This window comes from Mercenaria mercenaria, chromosome 17, assembly GCF_021730395.1.
Source record: "Mercenaria mercenaria strain notata chromosome 17, MADL_Memer_1, whole genome shotgun sequence".
Classification (NCBI taxonomy): Eukaryota; Metazoa; Mollusca; class Bivalvia; order Venerida; family Veneridae; genus Mercenaria; species Mercenaria mercenaria.
Window position 1 is genome coordinate 36,158,929 of NC_069377.1, and position 21,601 is coordinate 36,180,529.

Sequence of the window (21,601 nt, forward strand, 5' to 3'; positions counted from 1 at the left end):
ACATATATACGCTGCTGGACTTGGCTTTTCATAATGATTTTCTGTCCTTGATTTTATATAGCATTTCTCTGAAAAAAATATATATATATAATTATATTCCTAAGGAGATATAAAAAAATTGTGATAATGTTGTATAAAATGTATGCATTCTTAAAAGTATCTATCTAGTGTTCCAATATTATATGTTTATATTCACGCTCTTATCGCCCATGGTGAGAACTAACTTTCACCGTTTCTTCTAAATACTTCATCATTTGTTTAAACAATTAACATTTTGTATCTTTCAATTAACAATCACCTCTGTTGTTCATAATCTACTACGCGTGCTGTTGGTAAAAAAAAAACAAGAATTCTAACGCTCATCAAGATAAAATCTATAAATCCGGCACGACTTTACATTTTCAAACAGACAAACTATTTTGTTCAAGGTTCAGTCTAACATTAAATATTTTACAAAGAAAATGGAATGAGAAAACACGGGCTATGTCAAAGAATAAAAATACAGCTCTTTGGCTATGTGAATAAAGTTTGATAATCGTAAGTGACAATGTTTTTATTGATTACTCTTAAATAAATTGCATTAATTAGAACACTCATTTAATCGTAACTCTTGTTATCAAATTTCTGAGTTACGATAAAATAGAACATGTCAATATAAATAAATGTATTATTTTCCTAATGTAAGAATAATTCAAAAATGTGTGTAAGTGTATCTGTAGTGACAATCGGCATTCTCCATATATGTGATTTCGGCATTCTCCGTATATATGTGATTTCGGCATTCTCCGTGTATTTGATTTCGGCATTCTCCGTATATGTGATTTCGGCATTCTCCGTATATGTGATTTCGGCATTCTCCGGCATTCTCCGTATATGTGATTTCGGCATTCTCCGTATATGTGATTTCGGCATTCTCCGTATATGTGATTTCGGCATTCTCCGTATATGTGATTTCGGCATTCTCCATATATATGATTTCGGCATTCTCCGTATATGTGATTTCAGCATTCTCTGGTTGATATGGAAAAACAATTTCAGTTGTGTCCGATAGATGCCGAAATCACACGGAAAAAAACACAATCGTATGGAAATTGTCGATTGATTTGACGATCCAGTTCAGTTTCTTTTCATAGAGTTTTTAACTACGCTAATCGGTGGTGACATTTATAATTTTAAATTACTTTTTCTCTTGTATGCAGCTGCAAATGACTGCAATTTTGAGAAATGTCTGGAAAATAAGACCTATTAACATTCTTTTTGAAGTAGTCAACAAGATTATTAGACGATGCAGAGAAGTGCTATCGCTATGCTGCTATGCACTGACCTATATTTTCGACATGATGCATTTAAGTGTGCAGTAAATACGAACGTCAATTAAGTGAATGTAAACAAACATGTTGTTCGTTTTAAACTTCCTGATGTCATTTTTTTCAGAGTGTTTATACGGATTACTTCTGTAAAAAATGAGAATTGTACAAGTGCTTATTAATAAACCATCCAAAGATACTAGAGTGCTTATTTTATCAGAATCTACAGGAATCATCGCTAATGGCGAAAAACATTAAAATTTAGACGAATACTTGCGGGGACAAGATTTTAATGCAGAAATCATGTTCTGTAAGAATACCAGTTCGGTATCTGAGGCAGGTTACGGAGAACTGCTGTTCAATATTGTAGAGGCAGATACATTAGAAGTTTTAAAATCGGTACTATCACGTGGTTGTGACATCAACCAGTCAGATTTCAAAGGAGTTACACCTTTAATGATTGCTGTCAGAAACGGTCAGAACGAAATGGTACAGTATTTATGCAATAATTGTGCAGACGTAAACAAACCTACAAATAATGGCGAAACTGCTCTCTATATCGCATGTGATAAAGTGAATCGTGGCTCAGTGGAGATACTTCTTGACGCCGGAAGTGACGTCAATATTACAACAAACGATCTTCATCCGCAGACCGGACGTTCACCTTTAATGGTTGCTCTGCCATCAACATATGAAATAAATGTAAACAAAAAGAAAAAATCTGAAGCAATAGATATAATCAAAATGTTATTGTCGTATGGCTGTGATATTGACGCACGTGACTGGGCCGGAAACACTGCGATCCACATTGCGGCAGAAAGACAAGACCTTCATTCCATTGTTTTACTGGCAGAAAACGGTGCAAATCTCCACATACGGAACAATTATGGTTTTACTGCATTTGAAGACGCTATACAGCCGAATAGGCAGCGTTACGATGTTGCAACTCTTCTTCTACTGTATGGCTATGATATTGAAACAATGAAACCAGAACCCCACCCTTTAATATCTATAATAAAAGGGATACATGATACTGAAGCCAAATACTTCTTGGCATCAACATTCACCAGAAAATGCCTTTTAGAACTGCTACTGAATGTGGTAAATTTTGATAATGAATTGGCAGAAGAAATGCATGTTGCCCTAAGAAATTGTCCAAACATCCTACCACGGGATAAGTTCTTTTTGGAACGTTTCTTTGAAATAGAAAGACCGAGAAGACTCCAAGATTTGTGCAGATTTGTTGTAAGGAAGGCACTAGGCACGAGCCTAATAAAAGGAATACGTTCTCTCCCTGTCGCAAAAACAGTAAAACGTTTTCTTGCTTTAGATTTTGATATCGACAGAATTGACCCGCTACGAATATTGGAGTTAGATAATGCTATAGAAGAAGGCGAAGAACAGCTTGCGAAAGAGCTAGTTGCTTCTGGCATTGACCTGAACTTTTCATTTTCTGAACAAACGCCGCTCACAAAAGCAGCAAGAAATGGAAATGCCATGTTGTGCGCTTTGTTTCTGGACAATGGCGCAAAGGTTGATTTACAGGATAATGTTGGTGTGACGGCTGTACACTGGGCGGCTTCAAACGGGCATCAGTCAGTTGAAGAGCTGTTGATTAAATATGGTGCCGAGGCTAATGAAAGTGACGTATTAAATGACGAAAACACTACAACCAAGATGGCAACTAGTATTGCAAAACAGTCATGTCATTAGATTTTGTCTTTAGCCAAGCAAACTGAACTATTGACCGGTAAATAGCACAAATTATTACTTCTGGATCTTTGTCTTGGCTTAAGGCATCCGGTGTTTTATATTCATGTGAACTTACAATTCTAACAGAGATAGTGACTTTGATAAAGTCAATGTATATTTTGAAATAAGAGAAATCAAAAACAGCAACATCAGAATAAATTTTATATTTCCATGAGAAGTAAAGATTAACATGAATTGTTTGCCACAGTTATGGTATTTTTCATGAAAAACTATAATAAACTATATTAATCATGTATAATAATAATAATAATAATAATAATAATGATAATAAACAACTCTAACTGGATGCATTTGACTGTACTTTGTTGAAAGGTTTTAAATCTCGACAGAAAATGTTTACTTGAAATGTGATATAAATATGTATAACTCGGCTACTCACAAAAGGTGTTTGTGGATTTTAAATGACATTAATATCTGTAGAACACTATGCCATGTTTCAATATAACAGAGGAACCACATTTCACTCGTTTAAACTTTAAACGTTTTATCGCCATAATTCAACAGTACATTTTACGTCAAACAAAACTTTTAAGCTTGTTAAACTTTATTTGTTATTTACCAGTCATCGAAGTAATTACACCTGTTTGAGACAGCCTGTCCATATGTATTACTTTGTAAAGTTGATGTTTACACAGATTATCGGTACACTTTTCTTAACTAAAATGTGTGTTTGTTATATTTTGTTAAACAGCAATTAATAACGTTTAAAAATAACATTTGCGGTGCGTTTTATTTAAAGGTCCATTACTAAGGGAAAGTGAGTTGGCAATTTTTTTCATAGCCAGTGCATAGACTTCTGCAAGACACTAAATAATGAAGATTGGCAGGTCAAAATTTACAGAAGGTCTTTGGAACTCAAAGAAATGTATGTGTAATATGTTGAAATTTCAATGAATCGACAGAATGACCCCCCCAGGTCTTTTTAACTTTCTTCATACTTCATAGAAAAATTATTGTACATATACTGCGATTTATTTCGAATTTCTACATACCAACTTTCATTTTCTAATAAAATGAAATAGTTTCTGTGCTTTTTAAAAGAAATTAAAATGTTCACTTTCCTTAGTATTGGACCTTTAAGAATACTACGGTTAATTCTGATCCATCAGATAATCGTAACAAAACTAACAAATCAATTCTGTGCTGCTTCTACATTTGGCTCTGTATTTTTCTCCTCATTTGTGTTATTTCTTACATGTCTTTCATTTTCAGAGTCATTGTCTTCTTTTTCAGGAGCATTATGTGGTTCTAAATGTATTTTTGTTTTATCATCACCTTCAAAAATATTTTTCTGCTCATCTTTGTTTAAATCTGAAGAAGCATTGTCATGTTCTAGTTCGTGCGTTTTAATGCCCTGTTCATTTGCAGTATTACCCTGTACAGTATAAGTACTATATGGTCTTTTTATTGCACTGTCGTCGGACACAAATGACTCTGTTTTAGCTTTTTCAGTCTTCTGTACCGTATATGTTCCATATGGTTTTCTGGCAAGAGGGTCTATTTTCTGAACGAGACAAATATGTGATGGCGGATTGGACCAGTGCTGTTGCTCTCCTGAAAATAAAGAACAAAATTGACAAGTGTTATTTTAAGGAAGTAGACCCATTATGATTCGGCAATTTCCGTTTGATTTAGTACTTTCGTCATACAATTTGGCATTCTCCGGATTGAAACGTAGCTGAACGCGCTCGTGACTGAACCGAGAAATACCTCGGGAATCGCATATGTAGTACACGTTATTTGCAAATTGGTGATTGTTTTTACGGGTTATTACTTTAATTCAAAATCTGAACTTTTCTTGTGTATTATAAATGCTTTTTTATCAAAGAAATTTCTTATTAAAACAATGGTAGTCAGTAAAAGATTGCTAGATATTGAAACTTTTCAGCCTATTATATTCATATAATCACAATTTTTTACTAGCATATTGATCCGCTCAAGTGACACTTTATCCTAAATAGACAGCAATTTGTTTATAACATAAAAAGTTACCTGATCCAAATATAAGATAAAAGATGACTGCAACAGCTATTATACTTGATGTCAGATAAAACACACTGTCCCAACTTTCGATTGTCTGTTGTTAATTGTAAATAAAACATAAATTATGTTAATGAATCAACGGAATAAATAACTTGGCATTTATTCAAAAAGATATTACACTCGGCTAAATAATTTAAGCATCATGTTTCTATCATTGTACAATGGAAAATGATTATAAAGCAATCTGTCATAATAAGTGGAGTACACTTTGAAATCAGTTATTTTTGTAGGCATGGCATTTCTTGGATTTGGTCGAGACGGGGATATGATTTCACTGATTTCAACTTTTTGAACATAGATTAATGGAAGTTTCGCTTGTTCATCGAGATTGAATTTCATTATACATCCATTATTACCTGAAAAAAATTAAGTTAAATAATTACCTGTTGCATAGTGAAGTGGCCTGTTGCAAGGGGAGCAGCGATAGCACCTAGTGACCCCACAACTGACGTCACTGCCACAAGACTGCTTGCATAACGTGTAGATAAATCATAATGATTCACTGACCAACCTTAAATACAGATAATCAATTAAAAACTTAATAATAATATACTAAACCAAAAGCCTCAGCTTTTATTTGGGGGCCTCCGAGATCGAGTGTTTTTGTTGCTGAAGTCCAATAAACTGCCTCTCACCGCTTTTGGTAGGGATGGACAATTCAGCCATGTTTGTTTTTCTACACATATGCTTGCCCGTCCCTGGAATAAGGCTCGGATGGGGGGCATTTAAGATCTTACTTTACCATCAAAGTCTGAAGAATCGCCATATGACTTGTACTGTGTCGATGTTACTTAAAATCCTGCCAAAATGATGTTTATTTTTACCAGATCAATAATGTTCGGACATGAGAAACATAGAATGTACTGATCATATATTGTTTATTATAAACAAAGGCATGGGTCGGGATGTATTGAAACTAAACTGTTATAAGTAGCATTACTCTTTACCCTTTAAATTTCATAAAAATACTATGAACTCCGAAATTTTCAATTATCTTTCAACGCGCAATGCTTGTGTGTATTAATATTGTGTAGGAAACTACGTCTTCTTTATTGTGTAAGAAACCACGTCTTCCTTATTGTGTAAAACATGACGCCTTTTTTATTGTGTTAGAAACCACGACTTCTTCATTGTGTAAGAAACTCTGACTCCGCGTTACCCTAAAACTAGTGCAAAGTCATTACTATGTCTTAATTACCCAATTATCAAGCTTTCTTACCTGATGTCGTAAGGCCTAGGCCTCCAATCGTCAATGTCAAAACAATGATAACAGACGTACCATCGTTGAGAAAAGTGAGGACTAGAAAACCGGTAGCTTGTAATCCAAAACCTACAATATATTTAAAACATAAACTGCTATCCTCAAGTTTTATGACGATTATTAAACGACCATCTTGCAAGACCCCTGCAAATAATCCACTGCTTCGTATAACATGTATAACGTTTAGCAAACGTATGTGTAACAAAACAGTAAGCTCGTCTGTATAAGACAAGCGACATATGTATACCAAATAACTGCAACGCATGCAAAATCAAGTTCTAGTCTTTCCGCAAATCTCATCTTTTCAATATTTCAACAGCTATAAGTTGACTATTAACTTTTTATAAGCTTGATACACTATCTGCTATATATTTCCGCTACAGTTTCGATTTTTTATTTGCTGGTATCCTGTTTTGCGATGTATTGCTCTAGTTGTGTTTGTTATGCTTAGTTTTTCCAGATGTTCTACTCTAACTGTTTTACTGCGACTTAGATAACGATATTATGCAATAACAGAAAAGTCAAAAATTATAAGGATCCAATTTCACGATCTGGAACTAGTGATAACACTTTTCACCATGTCGATAAATTGGCATATTGACCAAACCCTAAAGGCAACAATTGTTTCATTATTAAATCAAACAACTCAACGGTTATTTGAGAAAAAATACAAACATTTGCAGAGCTTGGACAAACTTCATGTGTAATCAAAATATGATGACGTCACTACTGGAGGTCAGTATGTGTTGTTGGCTCCGCCTTCGAGTCAATATGGCATTTTATCATAAATCACGTGACTATATTTAGACCAGTGGTAAGGACTATAGATATAGATATACCTATCCCCGTTAGCAGCTTCCTTACAACCACAGTAGATAACAAATTAGAATTTAGCAGACTGTCAGCTATATAACCGCTAGCGAACGACAGAACCGCCTTCGCAATGTGTGGTAATGCTGCATACACGCCAGTCTGAAATAGTACAAATTCATTCTAACTGAATATCATATACTTTTTACTTTTTCCTGGAGGACCAAGATAGTTTTTATCGTTCCCACGAGCAGAATCAAACTTTAGCTAAAAATATCGTCTGCAAAATCGTTCTGAAAATAGTCCCATGACTCTTTGGTGGTGTATGCAGGCCGTCAACCATATAATTAAATGTATTTAATATTACAAAATGATATTTATTGAAATTCCATGAAAGTATTTAAATTTTATGATTCATTTAGTAATTATTTTGCTGCGTAGTAACTGTTGTAAACAAATACTTGTACTCATCCAGTTAATAAAATGAAATATGTAACTATCAAACAAAGCTTGTTCTGGCTCTTACTATCATTCTAATTTAAAGTTGTGACAAATCGATACCATAATGGTGACTAGAATTGAATAGCTAGTAGTTAATTGAATGACTAATTTGCCATGGTACATTATTGCTTAATAAAGGGAGAGCACCCCCGCAAGAATGTATTCCCTTTACACAAGGGTGATAAAACTTGATATTTATCTTAAAAACACTGTACATGCCATGATATGTTTGTAGATTTTATGTAAACCTATTTACTTCAGCTATGGTGAATCCAAACTCATTGAGATACAGTGGTTCGTTTGTCAACATCAGCACAGATATCCAGTACCTCACGAAATGACACAGACATATCGAAATCACAGGAAGTGACGTCACTATACTTCTCCAAGGCACATGAACATTCTGAAATATAGAAACGCAACATCAGATGTCTAGGTCATTTTACGTGTCACTGCACCTAACATTCTGAAACATACAACCACAACATAAGACACCGAGGTTATTGTATATTTCCAAGGACACCTGAATACTCTACAAATACAACAACAGAAATCGAGGTTACTATTCTTCTCCCAGGCACATGAACATTCTGAAACAATAAGACAACATCAAATATCGAGGTCACTGTACTTTTTCTAAGGCCTCTGAACAATTTAAAACATGCAAACACATCATCTTATTTATAGGCAACTGCACATGAGCAACTTGAAATACGCAGTCGCAACCTCAAATATCGAAATGTGAAATACCTCTGTACTTTACCCCTGGATATTCTGAAACATGCAAACGCTACATTAAATATCGAGGTCACTCTACTTATATAAGGCACCTGAACATTGTGAAACATGCAAATGTAATATCAGATATAGAGATTACTGTAAATTTCTAAAGCAACTGAACATTGTGAAACATGCAAACAAAATATCAGATATAGAGGTTAGGCACCTGGATATTCTACAAATATAAACATCACATATCGAGGTCATCGTTTCTCTCCAAGACAGTTTAATATTCTGAAACATGTGGAGACATCATCGGGATTACCATATTTTACCCCATTTCAAAGAATACCGAACCAACAGCAAGCAAGAAAAAAATAGCGTTTTTAGTACCTAAAATATCTAATTACTATTATGTCAACCTCAACATTCAAATCAGAGTAAAATCTCGCAATAATATACAACTCAGTTGTATTAAACGTATACAGTCAAACCTGCCTAAAGCAGCCAGTCAAGGGAGGAATCAAAAGTGGACTTTTAAGATAGGTTGTTGCTTAATACAGGTAAATTTGTTTTAGAAAGTATAGAAATGTAAGATAGTAAATGTGACTGCTTAAGACAAGTAGTTGCTTAATAAAGGTGACCGTTTACATAGGCTTGACTGTAATTATAGATACAAAGAGTTAATACGAACAGGATATCATCTACTGGATGGTTGCTTTGAAGATATGTATACAGTAGTAAATTTCTGATCGTACCTGGTAGTCAATGACATCAGCACCCTGCGATTTGTCCATAAATTCAAACTCCTCTTCACTGATATATTTATGATGTGAGGGCTTCTCGTAAACCAAACACAACCAAAACATATACCATACTATACACAGAGTTCCTGAATGAAAAAAATAGAATTTAAAAAAAAAACGTTATCAAAATATATACCATACACGAGCCTTGTAAAATTTTTGAAATGATCGGAACAAGGAACCCGGAAAGCTTCAACGAACATATGCCATACAATACGAACTTCGTTAACCTTTAGCCTGCTGGCGGCAAGTGAGTCTGCCTTTGTGACCAGTGCAGACCAAGATTAGCCTGCACATCCATGCAGGCTGATCATAGTCTGCACTGTTCGCTATTCATCCACTAAATTTTTCATCAAACACCCCTTGGAATAATATATGGCACTGCCAAATTTGAATGACGGACCAGTCCATTTTAGGAATTTAGCGGGGTAAATATGCATTAGCTGCATGTGCGTTCTATCCTTCCAAACAAATGGAGACACGAAAAATACCGATTGTCACTGTATTTGTGTTTACCTTAAACAAAAGTGATTCAGAACATGTCAAGAATGGTGTAGCCGTCCTGTGTATATTGCATAATACGTGTAAAAGTTTGGAGTCATGTATTGTTATCCTGACTACTTTGTATACTGCCTTCTTTCAAACTTAACAAAATTAATGCCGAATTAATGTGTCAGCTGAAAGCATCAATTTACATCTATATACACTGTTACCAGCTTTATACAATAGAAATACTGTTGAAAGAAGGTCTTAACTACGGTGTTCCGTTAGGGCCAGTGCCTGCTCCTTGTGAACGCGAAGCGCAAAAGTGGACGGTACGATGGCGAAGCGCACAAGTACAGTGGTGAAGCGCGACAGTACGATGGTGACAGTCCACCGTATCGTCGCACTTCGCCATCGTACTGTCGCGCTTCACCATCGTACTGTGACAGTCGCGCTTCGCGTTTACAGGGAGCAGGCGCTCGCCCTAACGGAATACCGTACTTACCAGTTGTATAAAAATGATATATACTGAGAAAACAACACAACTAACGCGCCATTATAATTTGCAGCTTTTTGTGCTAAAAATAGGAATCATTATTTTTGCATAATTCTGTCAGAATTAATTGACTTCTGGCATGACATTTGGTGTTTATAGAGAGAAAAACAGTAACGAAAACACCAATACAATAATTATGACAAAAAAATGAGCGCAGTCAGTAATGAAATAGTAACATTTTGTAAAAGTACTCACTGGCGGATTTAGTCAGTATACACGAATATTGTAATTCTAGACTGTATTTCAACAATATGCGAAAGACCTGAGTATATAAAGGTTCTTACCAGATGCATAAAATATATATTGCCATCCTAAGAAATGTGTAATTATTCCAGCTAAAGGAAATCCAACGATTGCACCCGCATATGCACCTAAAATATTGTAAAGAACACATGTGTGGGTATAATGTTACAATATGAAAGTTATCTACATGAAAAAAAGAGAACAAAATCTGGAATTACCGAGTTACCATAGCAATAAGCTGCAAGGACATAGATCCAGTATAAGGTAAAGTCGTGTTTCGACCGCCTTCGAATTATACGTTATTTGAGCCGTGCCATGGGAAAACCAACATAGGGGGTATGCGACCAGCATGGATCCAGACCAGCCTGCGCATCCGCGCAGTCTGGTCAGGCTCCATGCTGTTCGCTAGCAGTTTCTCCAATTCAAATAGGCTTTAAAAGCGAACAGCATGGAGCCTGACCAGACTGCGCGGATGCGCAGGCTGGTCTGGATCCATGCTGGTCGCATACCCACTATGTTGGTTTTCCCATGGCATGGCTCATTTATTTCAAAGTAAATTCCAAATGATATAATCATGATAAAAGAAAAATAATACACGTTTCATTACCGTTATCAAAAAAATCTTAAGACACTGTATTTCAGAGACTTCGTGTCATTGTTCTAAATTTTTTGATAACTGTTTTATATGTGATAGCAGCAGATGATAGTTTTTAACTTTTTGTAAAAGGTTTTATATTTCAACATTTATATTTTCAAGGTTTGTTTAGTTAAACGAAATTGTAGGTCGGGTAGGGTATGGGTAGGGTAGTGTGCAGTATTTCTTTTTCTATTTTTTCAAATAATTTGTGATAGCACCATTAACCAGGGGGTTTTAACCTCTATATGCAGCCCGCCTGGGCGTACCATGTAAGGCTTTAAGCACTGGTATTCGCAATAGAGGTAAAATAACCTCAGGGGGAAAGGTGCGGTCATGGCATTTTGTTTAAATAAGGCTGTTATGATTGTTATTATTATTATCGTCTTTATAATTGCTGTTATTATTATTAGTATCGTGTACAACGCCATTTAATATATCATTGTATAGAAACAGGCTTTTAATCAAATTATTCAGATCCAGTTCTGTATAAAAATGCTTTACTTTAGTTACTTATATAATCCGTGTTACTATGAACTCCCTTAAAACATGATATTCACGAGGAAGAGTAAATATAAAAAAAGATCCTCTCTTTCTGTGATCAAGTCATGGTTATATTTGAATTCAAAGTTTGTCTCGCTGTAAATACTATGAAAAATTACAGAGCACTACTCATACAGAGACTAATTTCGAACGTACGTGCATCAGTTTTAAACTTACATGAAAGAACAGCCGACACCTGTCTACTACGTTCACTTGGCGAAGACCAGTGCCTGAGCACGCCGTAGCAGGCTGGATACAACAGACCCTATAAACATGTATAACAATCGTGTAATACCGTTTCTGTCAGTCATTTTCGTTTATTTAATATCAGACTTTCCGGGTTTATGGTTACAGTTCATGTCATATAGCGACATTCCAGCTTTTAAGGCGAACAAAGACACATTATTTCAGACACGTTTTTGTATTTAAGTTAAGTCCCCGTCAATACTCAACCCTGACAGACTTTTTCGAGCAGATCCTACACTGCTAAAGAAAAGTGATTTAAAACCGGAAATTTTAACAACTCGGTCACGAAAAGGCACTTTATAACGTGTTCGTTCGTAACGCTACACGTTAAATGATACGTAACGAAAAGACAAAACATCCGGAACAGAATATCATGTTAACATTAAGTACAAATGTATATACCTCGGCAAGACCTTGCACACATCTAACACTGCAGACGAGAGAGTACTCGCCGTTATCTATGCATACAGGTAACAGAAGATTTAATAAAGCTGAGGTGAGTATACATCCGCCATACAACCTGAAAATTATATAAACGTGCCACACACTGAGAAAACCAACATAGTGCATTTGCGACCAGCATGAATCCAGACCAGCCTGCGCATCCGCGTACTTGCTGTTCGCCTTCAAAGCCTATTGCAATTAGAGAAACCGTTAGCGAACAGCATAGATCCTGACCAGACTGCGCGGATGTGCAAACGGTTCTGGATCCATGCCGGTCGCAAATGCACTAGGTTGGTTTTCTCACGGTGCGGCTCAAATAATAGTAAATATGCAAATTTCAATACCTTTTGAACTTTATTTTTTCAATAACTAAAAACACGATCTGACAAAAATCCCTATCTGCTTTAAACTGGATAAAATCGCAAAACAGTAATTATTCATATTCACAACACTGTGAAATTTGGGTCTAGTATATACCTTTAACTTACTTTTGCGCTGGTAATATTGTAGTAAGGAAAGCACCGGGTACTTGTGAAATCAGAAAGCCTATATAGAAGATACTGTGTAGAAAACCCACCATGCGAGTATCCCAGTTCACTTGTGGAATCTGATAAAAGACAGGTAACAAAATGATCATTATTTGTGTAGGTATAAAGCAGAAAAAAACAACTTGAAACTGCTTATACATGTATAGCTTGCTCTGAGGTATTTCGTGTATGTAAGTGAAATGGTGGAATATCGAACAGAAATTTGACACGGAGTGATGTAGCATATCTTGAATTTTAGCGGATGTTTTTTTCATTGTAACGAAATTGAGAAATATCAAATTATAAACGACAGTTTGATTAGACAGACTAGTATCACCAGTAATACTATATAAATTAAGCAAATATTATCTAACGACGGTTTGCGTCAGCGTAAACTAGTTTTTAAAAGGATATGTTATGTTAAAAAACCGTTGTCAGAGGAAAAAAAGAACTTAAAGACTGAAATGGAAATGGATATACAGTGGAACCTGCCTTAGTGGCCATCGGTATTAAAGAGCCATTTGCCTTAAGCAGCCAGTACGCTAGCTTCTTAAATTGACATTTTGCTCTAATTTCAACTTGTCTTATGTAACAATCCACATTATGCTGCCAGATTGTGCCACTCTCTTGGCTGGCTACTAAATACAGGTATGCCTGTAAATATGTATCAAATTTGTAAACCGCCCACCACCCGAAAAAAATACGAGACGTCCTTCTATTCAATCAATCTTAAAACATATTTCTTGTATAGAATATTATTATAAAATAATATAAATTTTACAGTTTGACTGTCGAAAATGTTTTTTTGAAATTTCATTTCGGCATTTGATACTAGGAGACTCACCTTTCAGTTAGGGCATGCATAGGCTTTTGCAAAATCTCGCAAATTATCGAAAGAGAGGTAAACATAAAATAACTTACATTTATCATGGCGTCTATAGTGCCAACTTTCTCATACGCTCTCTCATCCAGAATCATGATGACAGTGACACCAACATTTGTTCGCATAGAGTAGACTAGCAATAGACCTATACCCAGCAGAACAGTCACTATCAATCGCTTGGGGATGTAGAATGAGAAAGAACTTTTCAATTGTTCCTCATTTGCTGATCTTTCGTCCATGTTATTTTGTTTCTCTTTATTTGCAATGTCGTTGTTTGAACGATGCTTTACGTCGTGTACAGAAGTATTCAGCAGTTCTTTGTCCGTATTGTCCGAATATTCCTTCCGCCCAACGGTCTCTGATTCTTGGTCAAAGCTTGAATATTCATGGCGCTTCCTCACGGCGGAATCGTCCGCGTGATGCACGGTGCTCATTGTGTCAAATTCAAACTTAGATCATGATTCCTGAAATAAAGAGGTCAATGCCCCATTATGTTTACAATTGCAATATTCTACATTTTAGTCGTCCATGTAGTCGCCGGATTAAACACAATTTCTGGACTTTTTCCAATCTTGATTAAAACGCAGTTGAGAAATGATCTCTATTGGAAGTTCCATTTCTTTTATTTCAGCTTAAAATTTTACTGATCAGTTTGCATGTGGTCATGACATAATGACATTCGTGCTATTACGTACTCCCGTTAGGTAGTTCGGCATTCTCCGGACGTAAGTTAGTTCAACGCGCACGTATCTTTCCGTAAAGACCGGAAAATGCCGAAGTCGCACACGGAGAATACGTTATTTTCGGACTGTCATTACATGTCCACTAGCGGATCTCTAATAACTCCAGCTACTAGTTAAATTTCGCAGAGTATTATCTATAAATTCCCTAAATCTAGTTTGAATTTTACTTTTAAATACATGTTGAACTAGCAGTTACACAAATATAACGATTAAACTTATAAATTACTATTTTACTTAACAATCTGAAGGTAATCCATTACTACACCGACATATAGCCTGTATTTACGAATATATGCGCACATGCCCACAACACCTTATTTTATGCAATAGTGAAACAAGAGGGTCATGATGACCTTATATCACTCACCTGTTTAACTTGGCCTTAGAATCATCAAGGTAAACATTCTGGCCAAGTTTCATGACGATAGAGTCATAAATGTGGCGTCTGCAGTGTTAACAAGCTTTTCCTTTGATTTAAGTAATGGCCTAGTTTTTAATCCAACGTGTTCCAGTTTCAAACTTGGCCTAGGAATCATCAAGATAAACATTTTGTCCAAGTTTCATGAAGGTAGGGTCATAAATGTGGCCCCGAGAGTGTTAACAAGCTTCTCCTTTGATTTGACCGGGTGACCTTGTTTTTGACCCCGTATGACCCAGTTTTAAACTTGGCCTAGGAATCATCAAGATAATCATTCTGACGAAGTTTCATGAAGATAGGGTCATAAATGTGGCTTCTAGGGTGTTAACAAGCTTTTCCTTTGATTTGACCTGGTGACCTAGTTTTTAACCCACATTACCCAGTTTCGAACTTGATCTAGTGATTATCAAGATAAACATTCTGTGCAAGTTTGTATCAAATCAAAGCATAAATGAAACTTCTATATGGCAAAAAGGGCCAAAATAGAAAATATTCCCCATTCAGGGGCAGTAACTATAGAACCCATGATGGAATCAAGCCGATTTTCGAAAGGGGCCGAGATCTTATTGTGACTTAAGTTGTTTGTAAGTGTGAATAAAATCGAATGTAAAATGTCATTTCTATCGTGTTCACAATGTACAAATTAACGAATTTTGGCTCTTTCATGGGTCAATCAGGGGCCGTAACTCTGGAACCTATTACTGCATCTGACGTATTCATCATAGAATCCAATATATATTGTTGTTAAAGATAATTTGCAAGTTTGTATCAAATCAAACCATAAATGAAGTCTCTATATTGCTGAAACTGCCAAAATAGCAAATTTTGACCCTTTAAGGGGCCATAACTCTGGAAACCATGATTGGATCTGACCAGTTATAACCGAGATATTATACCAATACAGGTTGTGTGTAAGCTTGATTAAAATCCATTGCAAAATATGGTCTCTATTGTGTTCATAATTCAGAATAGCAAATTTTGGCCCTTTAAGGAGCCCTAACTCTGATACCCATGATAGGATCTGACCAGTTTTCGAATGGGACCGAGATATTATGCCAATACAAGTTGTGTACAAGTTTGTTGAAAATTGATTGCAAAATGTGGTCTCTATCGTGTTCATAAGAAATTGTGAAGGGACGGACGATGGACATAATGCGATCACAAAAGCTCACCCTGTCACTACGTGACAGCTGAGCTAAAAAGTGTCATGTCTCTTTTTCCACATATTATTTTCACAACACAATATCCCACCTGGCAACAATTTATAATAATTAAAATACAAATGACTATTTACTTGGTGAATCATCGAAAGTTTATAGAACTCAATTGTAGACACTATGTAACCAGAGGCTTAATATATTCAATAATTGCGTGTAACAAAACGTGAACAATCTGACTTTTATATATCACAAACGATATGTAGATATATATCTCTTCTTTTAAATTAAAACATTTTTAACGCGTATAATGAAAAACTAGACGTGACTGTGTCTACTGGTGACCCCACTCCTGTCACAATAGGCATATTTTAGATTAAGTCAAGGTCAATAACTTTGGTTTGGCTGTATAAAATCACAATTAGAACACCATGTGCGTAACTTCACATGCTGAATAACACTCCTGTGTGGTCTCATGACTCTAGATCAAATACTGCACAACGTAAACTCGGACGGACGGAAAAACAAGGCCAAATCGAAGTGCCCCATCCACAAAGAAACAAATGGGAGTTGTTGTGTGTCCGGGGGGGAGGGGGGCACAGAAAGTGTTATTCAAATATTTCAAGGTCTGTAATGTTATAATACAAAAACGTCAAAAACACACACACAAAAAAAAAACTTGATAATTATCCATAATTTGGGACCATTTGTTAGCTCGACTATTCAAAGAATAGGTAGAGCTACTGGACTCACCCGTACGTCGGCGCCGGCGTCCCGATTTAGTTGAGATTTTGTATGTAAGCCGGTACCTCAGTAACCACTTGTGGGAATGGATTGAAACTTCACTTACTTATTCAGTGGGAGAAACTGACCTACACTGCACAGGTTTAGTAACTCTCTTTTTTTTTGTATGTAAGCTGGTATCCCAGTACCCACTGTTGGGAATGGATTGAAACTTCACGCACTTGTTCACTGTTATGATCTGACAATCAGTGAACAGGTTTCATATCTCTACTTCGCATTTTTACAAAATTATGCCCCATTTTCGACTTAGCACGTTTGGTTAAGTTTTTGTCTCAGTATCCACTTACGGAAAAAAAACCTTAATACTCTTGTTCACTGTAATGATCTGACATTCATTGCACGTGGTTCATAACTCTGTTTTGCATTTTTACAAACGTATGCCCCTTTTCCAACTTTTGTATTCATTCAGTTGACACGGCTGTTGAATAGTCGAGCGTTGCAGTCCTCCGACCGCTCTTGTTATAGTCTCAGTTACACTGTCAGGTATTAAGGGCTACGTTGCGAAATGTTTGCCCGGTATTTAGGATATTGGATTTTACTTAGGTTGTTAGTAAGTCTCATTTTATGTTTTATTACAAGTATACAGCCCGGTCTGACATGCAACAGTCCGGTTAACAAAGCGGTTCAGTGTCACGCTTTCACTATGGATAGATACGTTATCAACTAGGTATCATCCACGACTCGCTGCGTTTTTCTAAGATTCAGTTTGTCCTTATCAGGGGTAACTAAGGAAAGACAACCCACCAAAAACCAAAAACACACACACAAAAAAAGCGTAGCTACTCGTAGTAATACGTACTTTGATCAGACGCAGCAAGACGTAGTACGTAGGTGGCAGCCAGGTTTCAGGCCCGGATCCAGAATTTTTGACTGGGGTGGGGGGAGGCACCAGTCTAGAACAAAGATGTCGCCGCCGAGGCGCATAGCGAGGTATTTAAGGGGTGCTTTTTGCACGTATGGGTGTGTCAGGGGGGTCTCCCCTTGGAACATTTTTAAAATGGTGGCCTCTGGAGCATTTATTGATGGCTGTACTCCCTTCGTTTTAGGGGGGCAGGGGGCTTTCCCCCTGGAAATTTTTGAAAATACAGGAATGAATTTGTGGCCTCTGGTGCATTTTTAGGTCTAAATTTTGAGGTAATGGAGGATCATTCCCCTCTTGATGTATTAAATGGTGGCCTCTGGTGCGTTTTTGGGTCAAAATTTTGAGAAAAAAGTATTCCTTTGCCAAAATAGTAGGTTGCATCTTTAATGAGTATAGGTCACTTCTCAGCCAACTGTAGGGGCCCCCTCGGCCCGGCCCTGGATTCGGGCCTAGGTTTGACTGAGTACGTGTTTGTATGTCTTTAATACGTGTTATGAATAAGTTTTAACATGACAACGGCTGCATATATAGAAATCCTATGTATGTTTTAAACAATCCAAAGTAAACGTGTCTAGAGAAATCATTGTTACGTGTATAGCAGTATTTACGTACAGTGACAGCAGTTGTTTCACGTTTTGAAAACGTAGTGATACTTAGCCCTTGAGACATGAAATTGTGACTGGGGTTGTAACAAATTGCATGATACGCCCTTTTACTATTTTTATACGAAAAAATACGAAATCATCAGATATCGATTGCAGCGAATCTAAGCATTATTATTAAGTGAAAATAAGGGTGTGTACTCAATGAAACAAATCAGCGCCTACTACGTTGGTTGATTGACAAATACTTGTTTGTAAAATGTATTGAGAGACTTCAGCGACGGGAACTTAGGCGGAAAACCTCTACCGAAGATTGTTTCTTGTTACAGCTGTTGTGTGTATTCAATTATTCACCACCCGCTGACGATGTAACTACTTGTTTCGTTTTGTTTTTTCTTTGTGACGTTCGGTTGTATAACTACAATCGGAATGATCCGTTTTATATCGTTTTTCCGTGTCAGATTTCGGAATTTCTGGCTGGCTTGTTTGAGTTACAACATTGGCCGAGGAACACCGAAGTAGGATACCGAGATACCGTATTCACACAGAAATTACCGAGTCATAACGGATCTGCTAACTTAAAAGACCACAATTACATTAACGTTACGATACTAATACAAACAACCGTATATTTTTCCTATGCAAATAGTATAATTATAATTTCACTGTATTGCAGTAATTCTCGTGGTGGGTCTTTAAGGAATTCAAAATATGTTCAGTTGCATAGAAGTGCTACGTATGTGTGTAGCTCACCAGATTACTCATAATTTGTGGGTAAGACAGACTATTGTATTATTTATATATTAAATGTTATTCCTTTTTGATCCTCTCATTTCGTAATACGGGTTTTCCTTGGTTTCTCTTCATGCAGTAGACATGCGCATTGATAACTCCAAGTGTGGTAACAGGACTTTCTTTTTTTCTTTTTTTAAAAAATCAGGATAATTTTTTAATTCAACGTCAAAAAGATTTGATACTAGTATGACATTTATCATTGTATATTATCCACTTTGTGTCACAAAAATGCAAGTTTAACTCCATTCTCACTTTATTCATATTAATCATTCAGAACATCTTATTTAACATAGAAGCAACATATTAACGTTATTCTGTTAAAATACTTCGAGGGAAAAAATGTTTTTCAAATGTTCATGACGAAAAGTTTACACAAGAAAGTTCCTCCTTTGAACGTTTAGACTCTTTAGAGATCGTATTGTTTTGTCCATAGAATCAAGATAATTCGAGATATTTTCAAATAAAAAAAGAATCTACTACACCCCACCCAAACCCCTCTCCACACGCCCCTAACAGAACTACAAACGTATAGATCTGTACTGCTGTCAGTTCGTATTCCTTATAATGAAAATTTAAAAACAAAACAAAATAAACGCCAATGTATATAACAAAAATCGGGATAAACAAAAAATCAGTTACCTGTATGACGCTTTAACTTGAAAAATCCATGCACTTCGTGAATAAGATCAATATAACATGATAAATGAGTCACCTACCAGAATATTTTACATATTACGAGCAACTACCGCGGTATTAAGGCCAGATAGAAAACACTGGGTAGTTATATTCCTAAATAAAAACCACTTAACATGACATATGAGTCAGCTGCGAAGATAATTTACATATTACGTTCAATTACTGCGATATGAAGGCCAGACAGAAAAAAACAACTTTTGTAAGTTTACTGTCCGTTTAATCACTCTCAGTTTTAAGTATGTTTATTGAAAGAAAAATGTGGCAGGTATGAAGCAACAATTTAAAATAATATTGGTTTTACTCCTTAAGTCAATGGGAATATCGATTATATTGAGACCTAATAAAATGTTAGCAACAAATTAGTCAAAACGAATATCTTTTTTTTTTTATTGAAATCCTTCATTAAAGAATCAGTATGAAAAGACGATATTCAAATATTGATAAAATAACTTTAATCCTTAATATTTAACCATATCCTTTAGAATTTATCAAACTTACGCAGAAAATAATATAATATTTTTCGCATAGCCCATGAGTAACATACTCCCATTCCGTATATAAACAGCTGTCGCCAATTCAATACATTGTTATTGTAATCGGTTATTCTAAACGCTGCAGTTTTCTGTAGCTGTGAAATAGCGAAAGTCACGACGTTTAAGTGCATACAAGATTTTCACTATATGCATATTCAGCTTTTCAAATATTTACAAATTTGCCTTTCAAGTATTGATCTCACACCAAAATAATAACTGACGACTGAACAGTTATGATAAATTATTGAAGCGTGGAAGATCACTTTTGATACTGTAAGTAAATCGGTACATAACATTGTAATGTTTCAATGGATTTTGTATGTTCGGGCCAAATTATTTTCTCCAAAGTACAACTTTATTTAATACAGATATTTTTGCTGGACATATTCAAATCAAATGACTCTCAGTCAATATTTCACTACGGGAGTCGTTTGAAAAAAAATTCATGTAATTTTTACGTGTTTATAGAAATAATTTTACGTCTAGAAATAATCCGACAAAGAAGATAAAATTTTATAAACTATAGGCCGATGATATTATTTTTGAGATGTACGCCCATTATAGAAAAAGAAATAAAAATTGTAAGCTAATGGCATGTTTATAATAATTTCATCTTTTCTCATATTTTTATTTGGGTTTTGAGAGCAGTCATATTCATTATTGTTGGGAGTTATGACAAATAAACGCTACTGGAATCATGACAAATTGACGCTATTGGAATCATGACAAATTTACGCTATTGGAATACTATTGGAATCATGACATATTAATACTATAGGAATCATGACATATTAACGGTATTAGAATCATGACAAACTGAAGCTACTGGAATCATGACATATTACCGGTATTGGAATCATAACAAGTAAACGCTACTGGAATCATGGCATATTAACGCTATTGGAATCATGATATAGTAACGCCATTGGAATCATTACGTCGACATATCAACGCTATTGGAATCCTGACAAATGAACGCTATTGGAATTATGACTTATTTTGCCTCCTACAAGTTTCTTGCATTTCTATTGGTCAATAGACGTCACGTGGAGACAGGATATATTCCATATCCTGCTAGTACATTTCAGATATGAATTTTGATTAAAACAAATGGCTGCCGCTTTGTTAATTTACAAAATATTAGATTATAGCAAGTAAGTAAATGGTAGTCAGCAAGATAAAATCGTTACACAGCTTGTTGGTGACAGGAT

The 21,601-nt window shown here is 35.7% G+C and overlaps 2 protein-coding genes across 3 annotated transcripts; one reads left to right on the plus strand and one right to left on the minus strand.

The window, feature by feature from the left end:
- The first annotated feature begins 1,396 nt into the window (after positions 1–1,396).
- LOC123536231 (putative ankyrin repeat protein RF_0381) lies at positions 1,397–3,311 on the plus strand. Its single transcript, XM_045319219.2, has one exon. It carries the CDS (start codon positions 1,611–1,613, stop codon positions 3,018–3,020), a length of 1,410 nt encoding a protein of 469 aa, XP_045175154.2. The 5' UTR covers positions 1,397–1,610; the 3' UTR covers positions 3,021–3,311.
- Positions 3,209–20,499, minus strand: LOC123536230 (vesicular glutamate transporter 1-like). Of its 2 annotated transcripts, none has more exons than XM_045319218.2 (13): positions 20,356–20,499; positions 13,819–14,244; positions 12,859–12,977; positions 12,329–12,446; positions 11,858–11,945; positions 10,545–10,631; positions 9,174–9,307; positions 7,952–8,098; positions 7,224–7,356; positions 6,343–6,453; positions 5,507–5,634; positions 5,073–5,157; positions 3,209–4,634 (listed from the first exon to the last, which is right to left on the minus strand). In XM_045319218.2, the coding sequence occupies exons 2-13, from the start codon at positions 14,212–14,214 to the stop codon at positions 4,213–4,215; spliced, it is 1,968 nt and encodes a 655-aa protein (XP_045175153.2). In that variant the 5' UTR covers positions 14,215–14,244; positions 20,356–20,499; the 3' UTR covers positions 3,209–4,212. The 2 variants fall into 2 exon arrangements, with proteins under 2 accessions (XP_045175153.2, XP_045175152.2); XM_045319217.2 differs by lacking the exon at positions 20,356–20,499 and adding an exon at positions 19,801–19,956.
- Between the last annotated feature and the right edge of the window lie 1,102 nt (positions 20,500–21,601).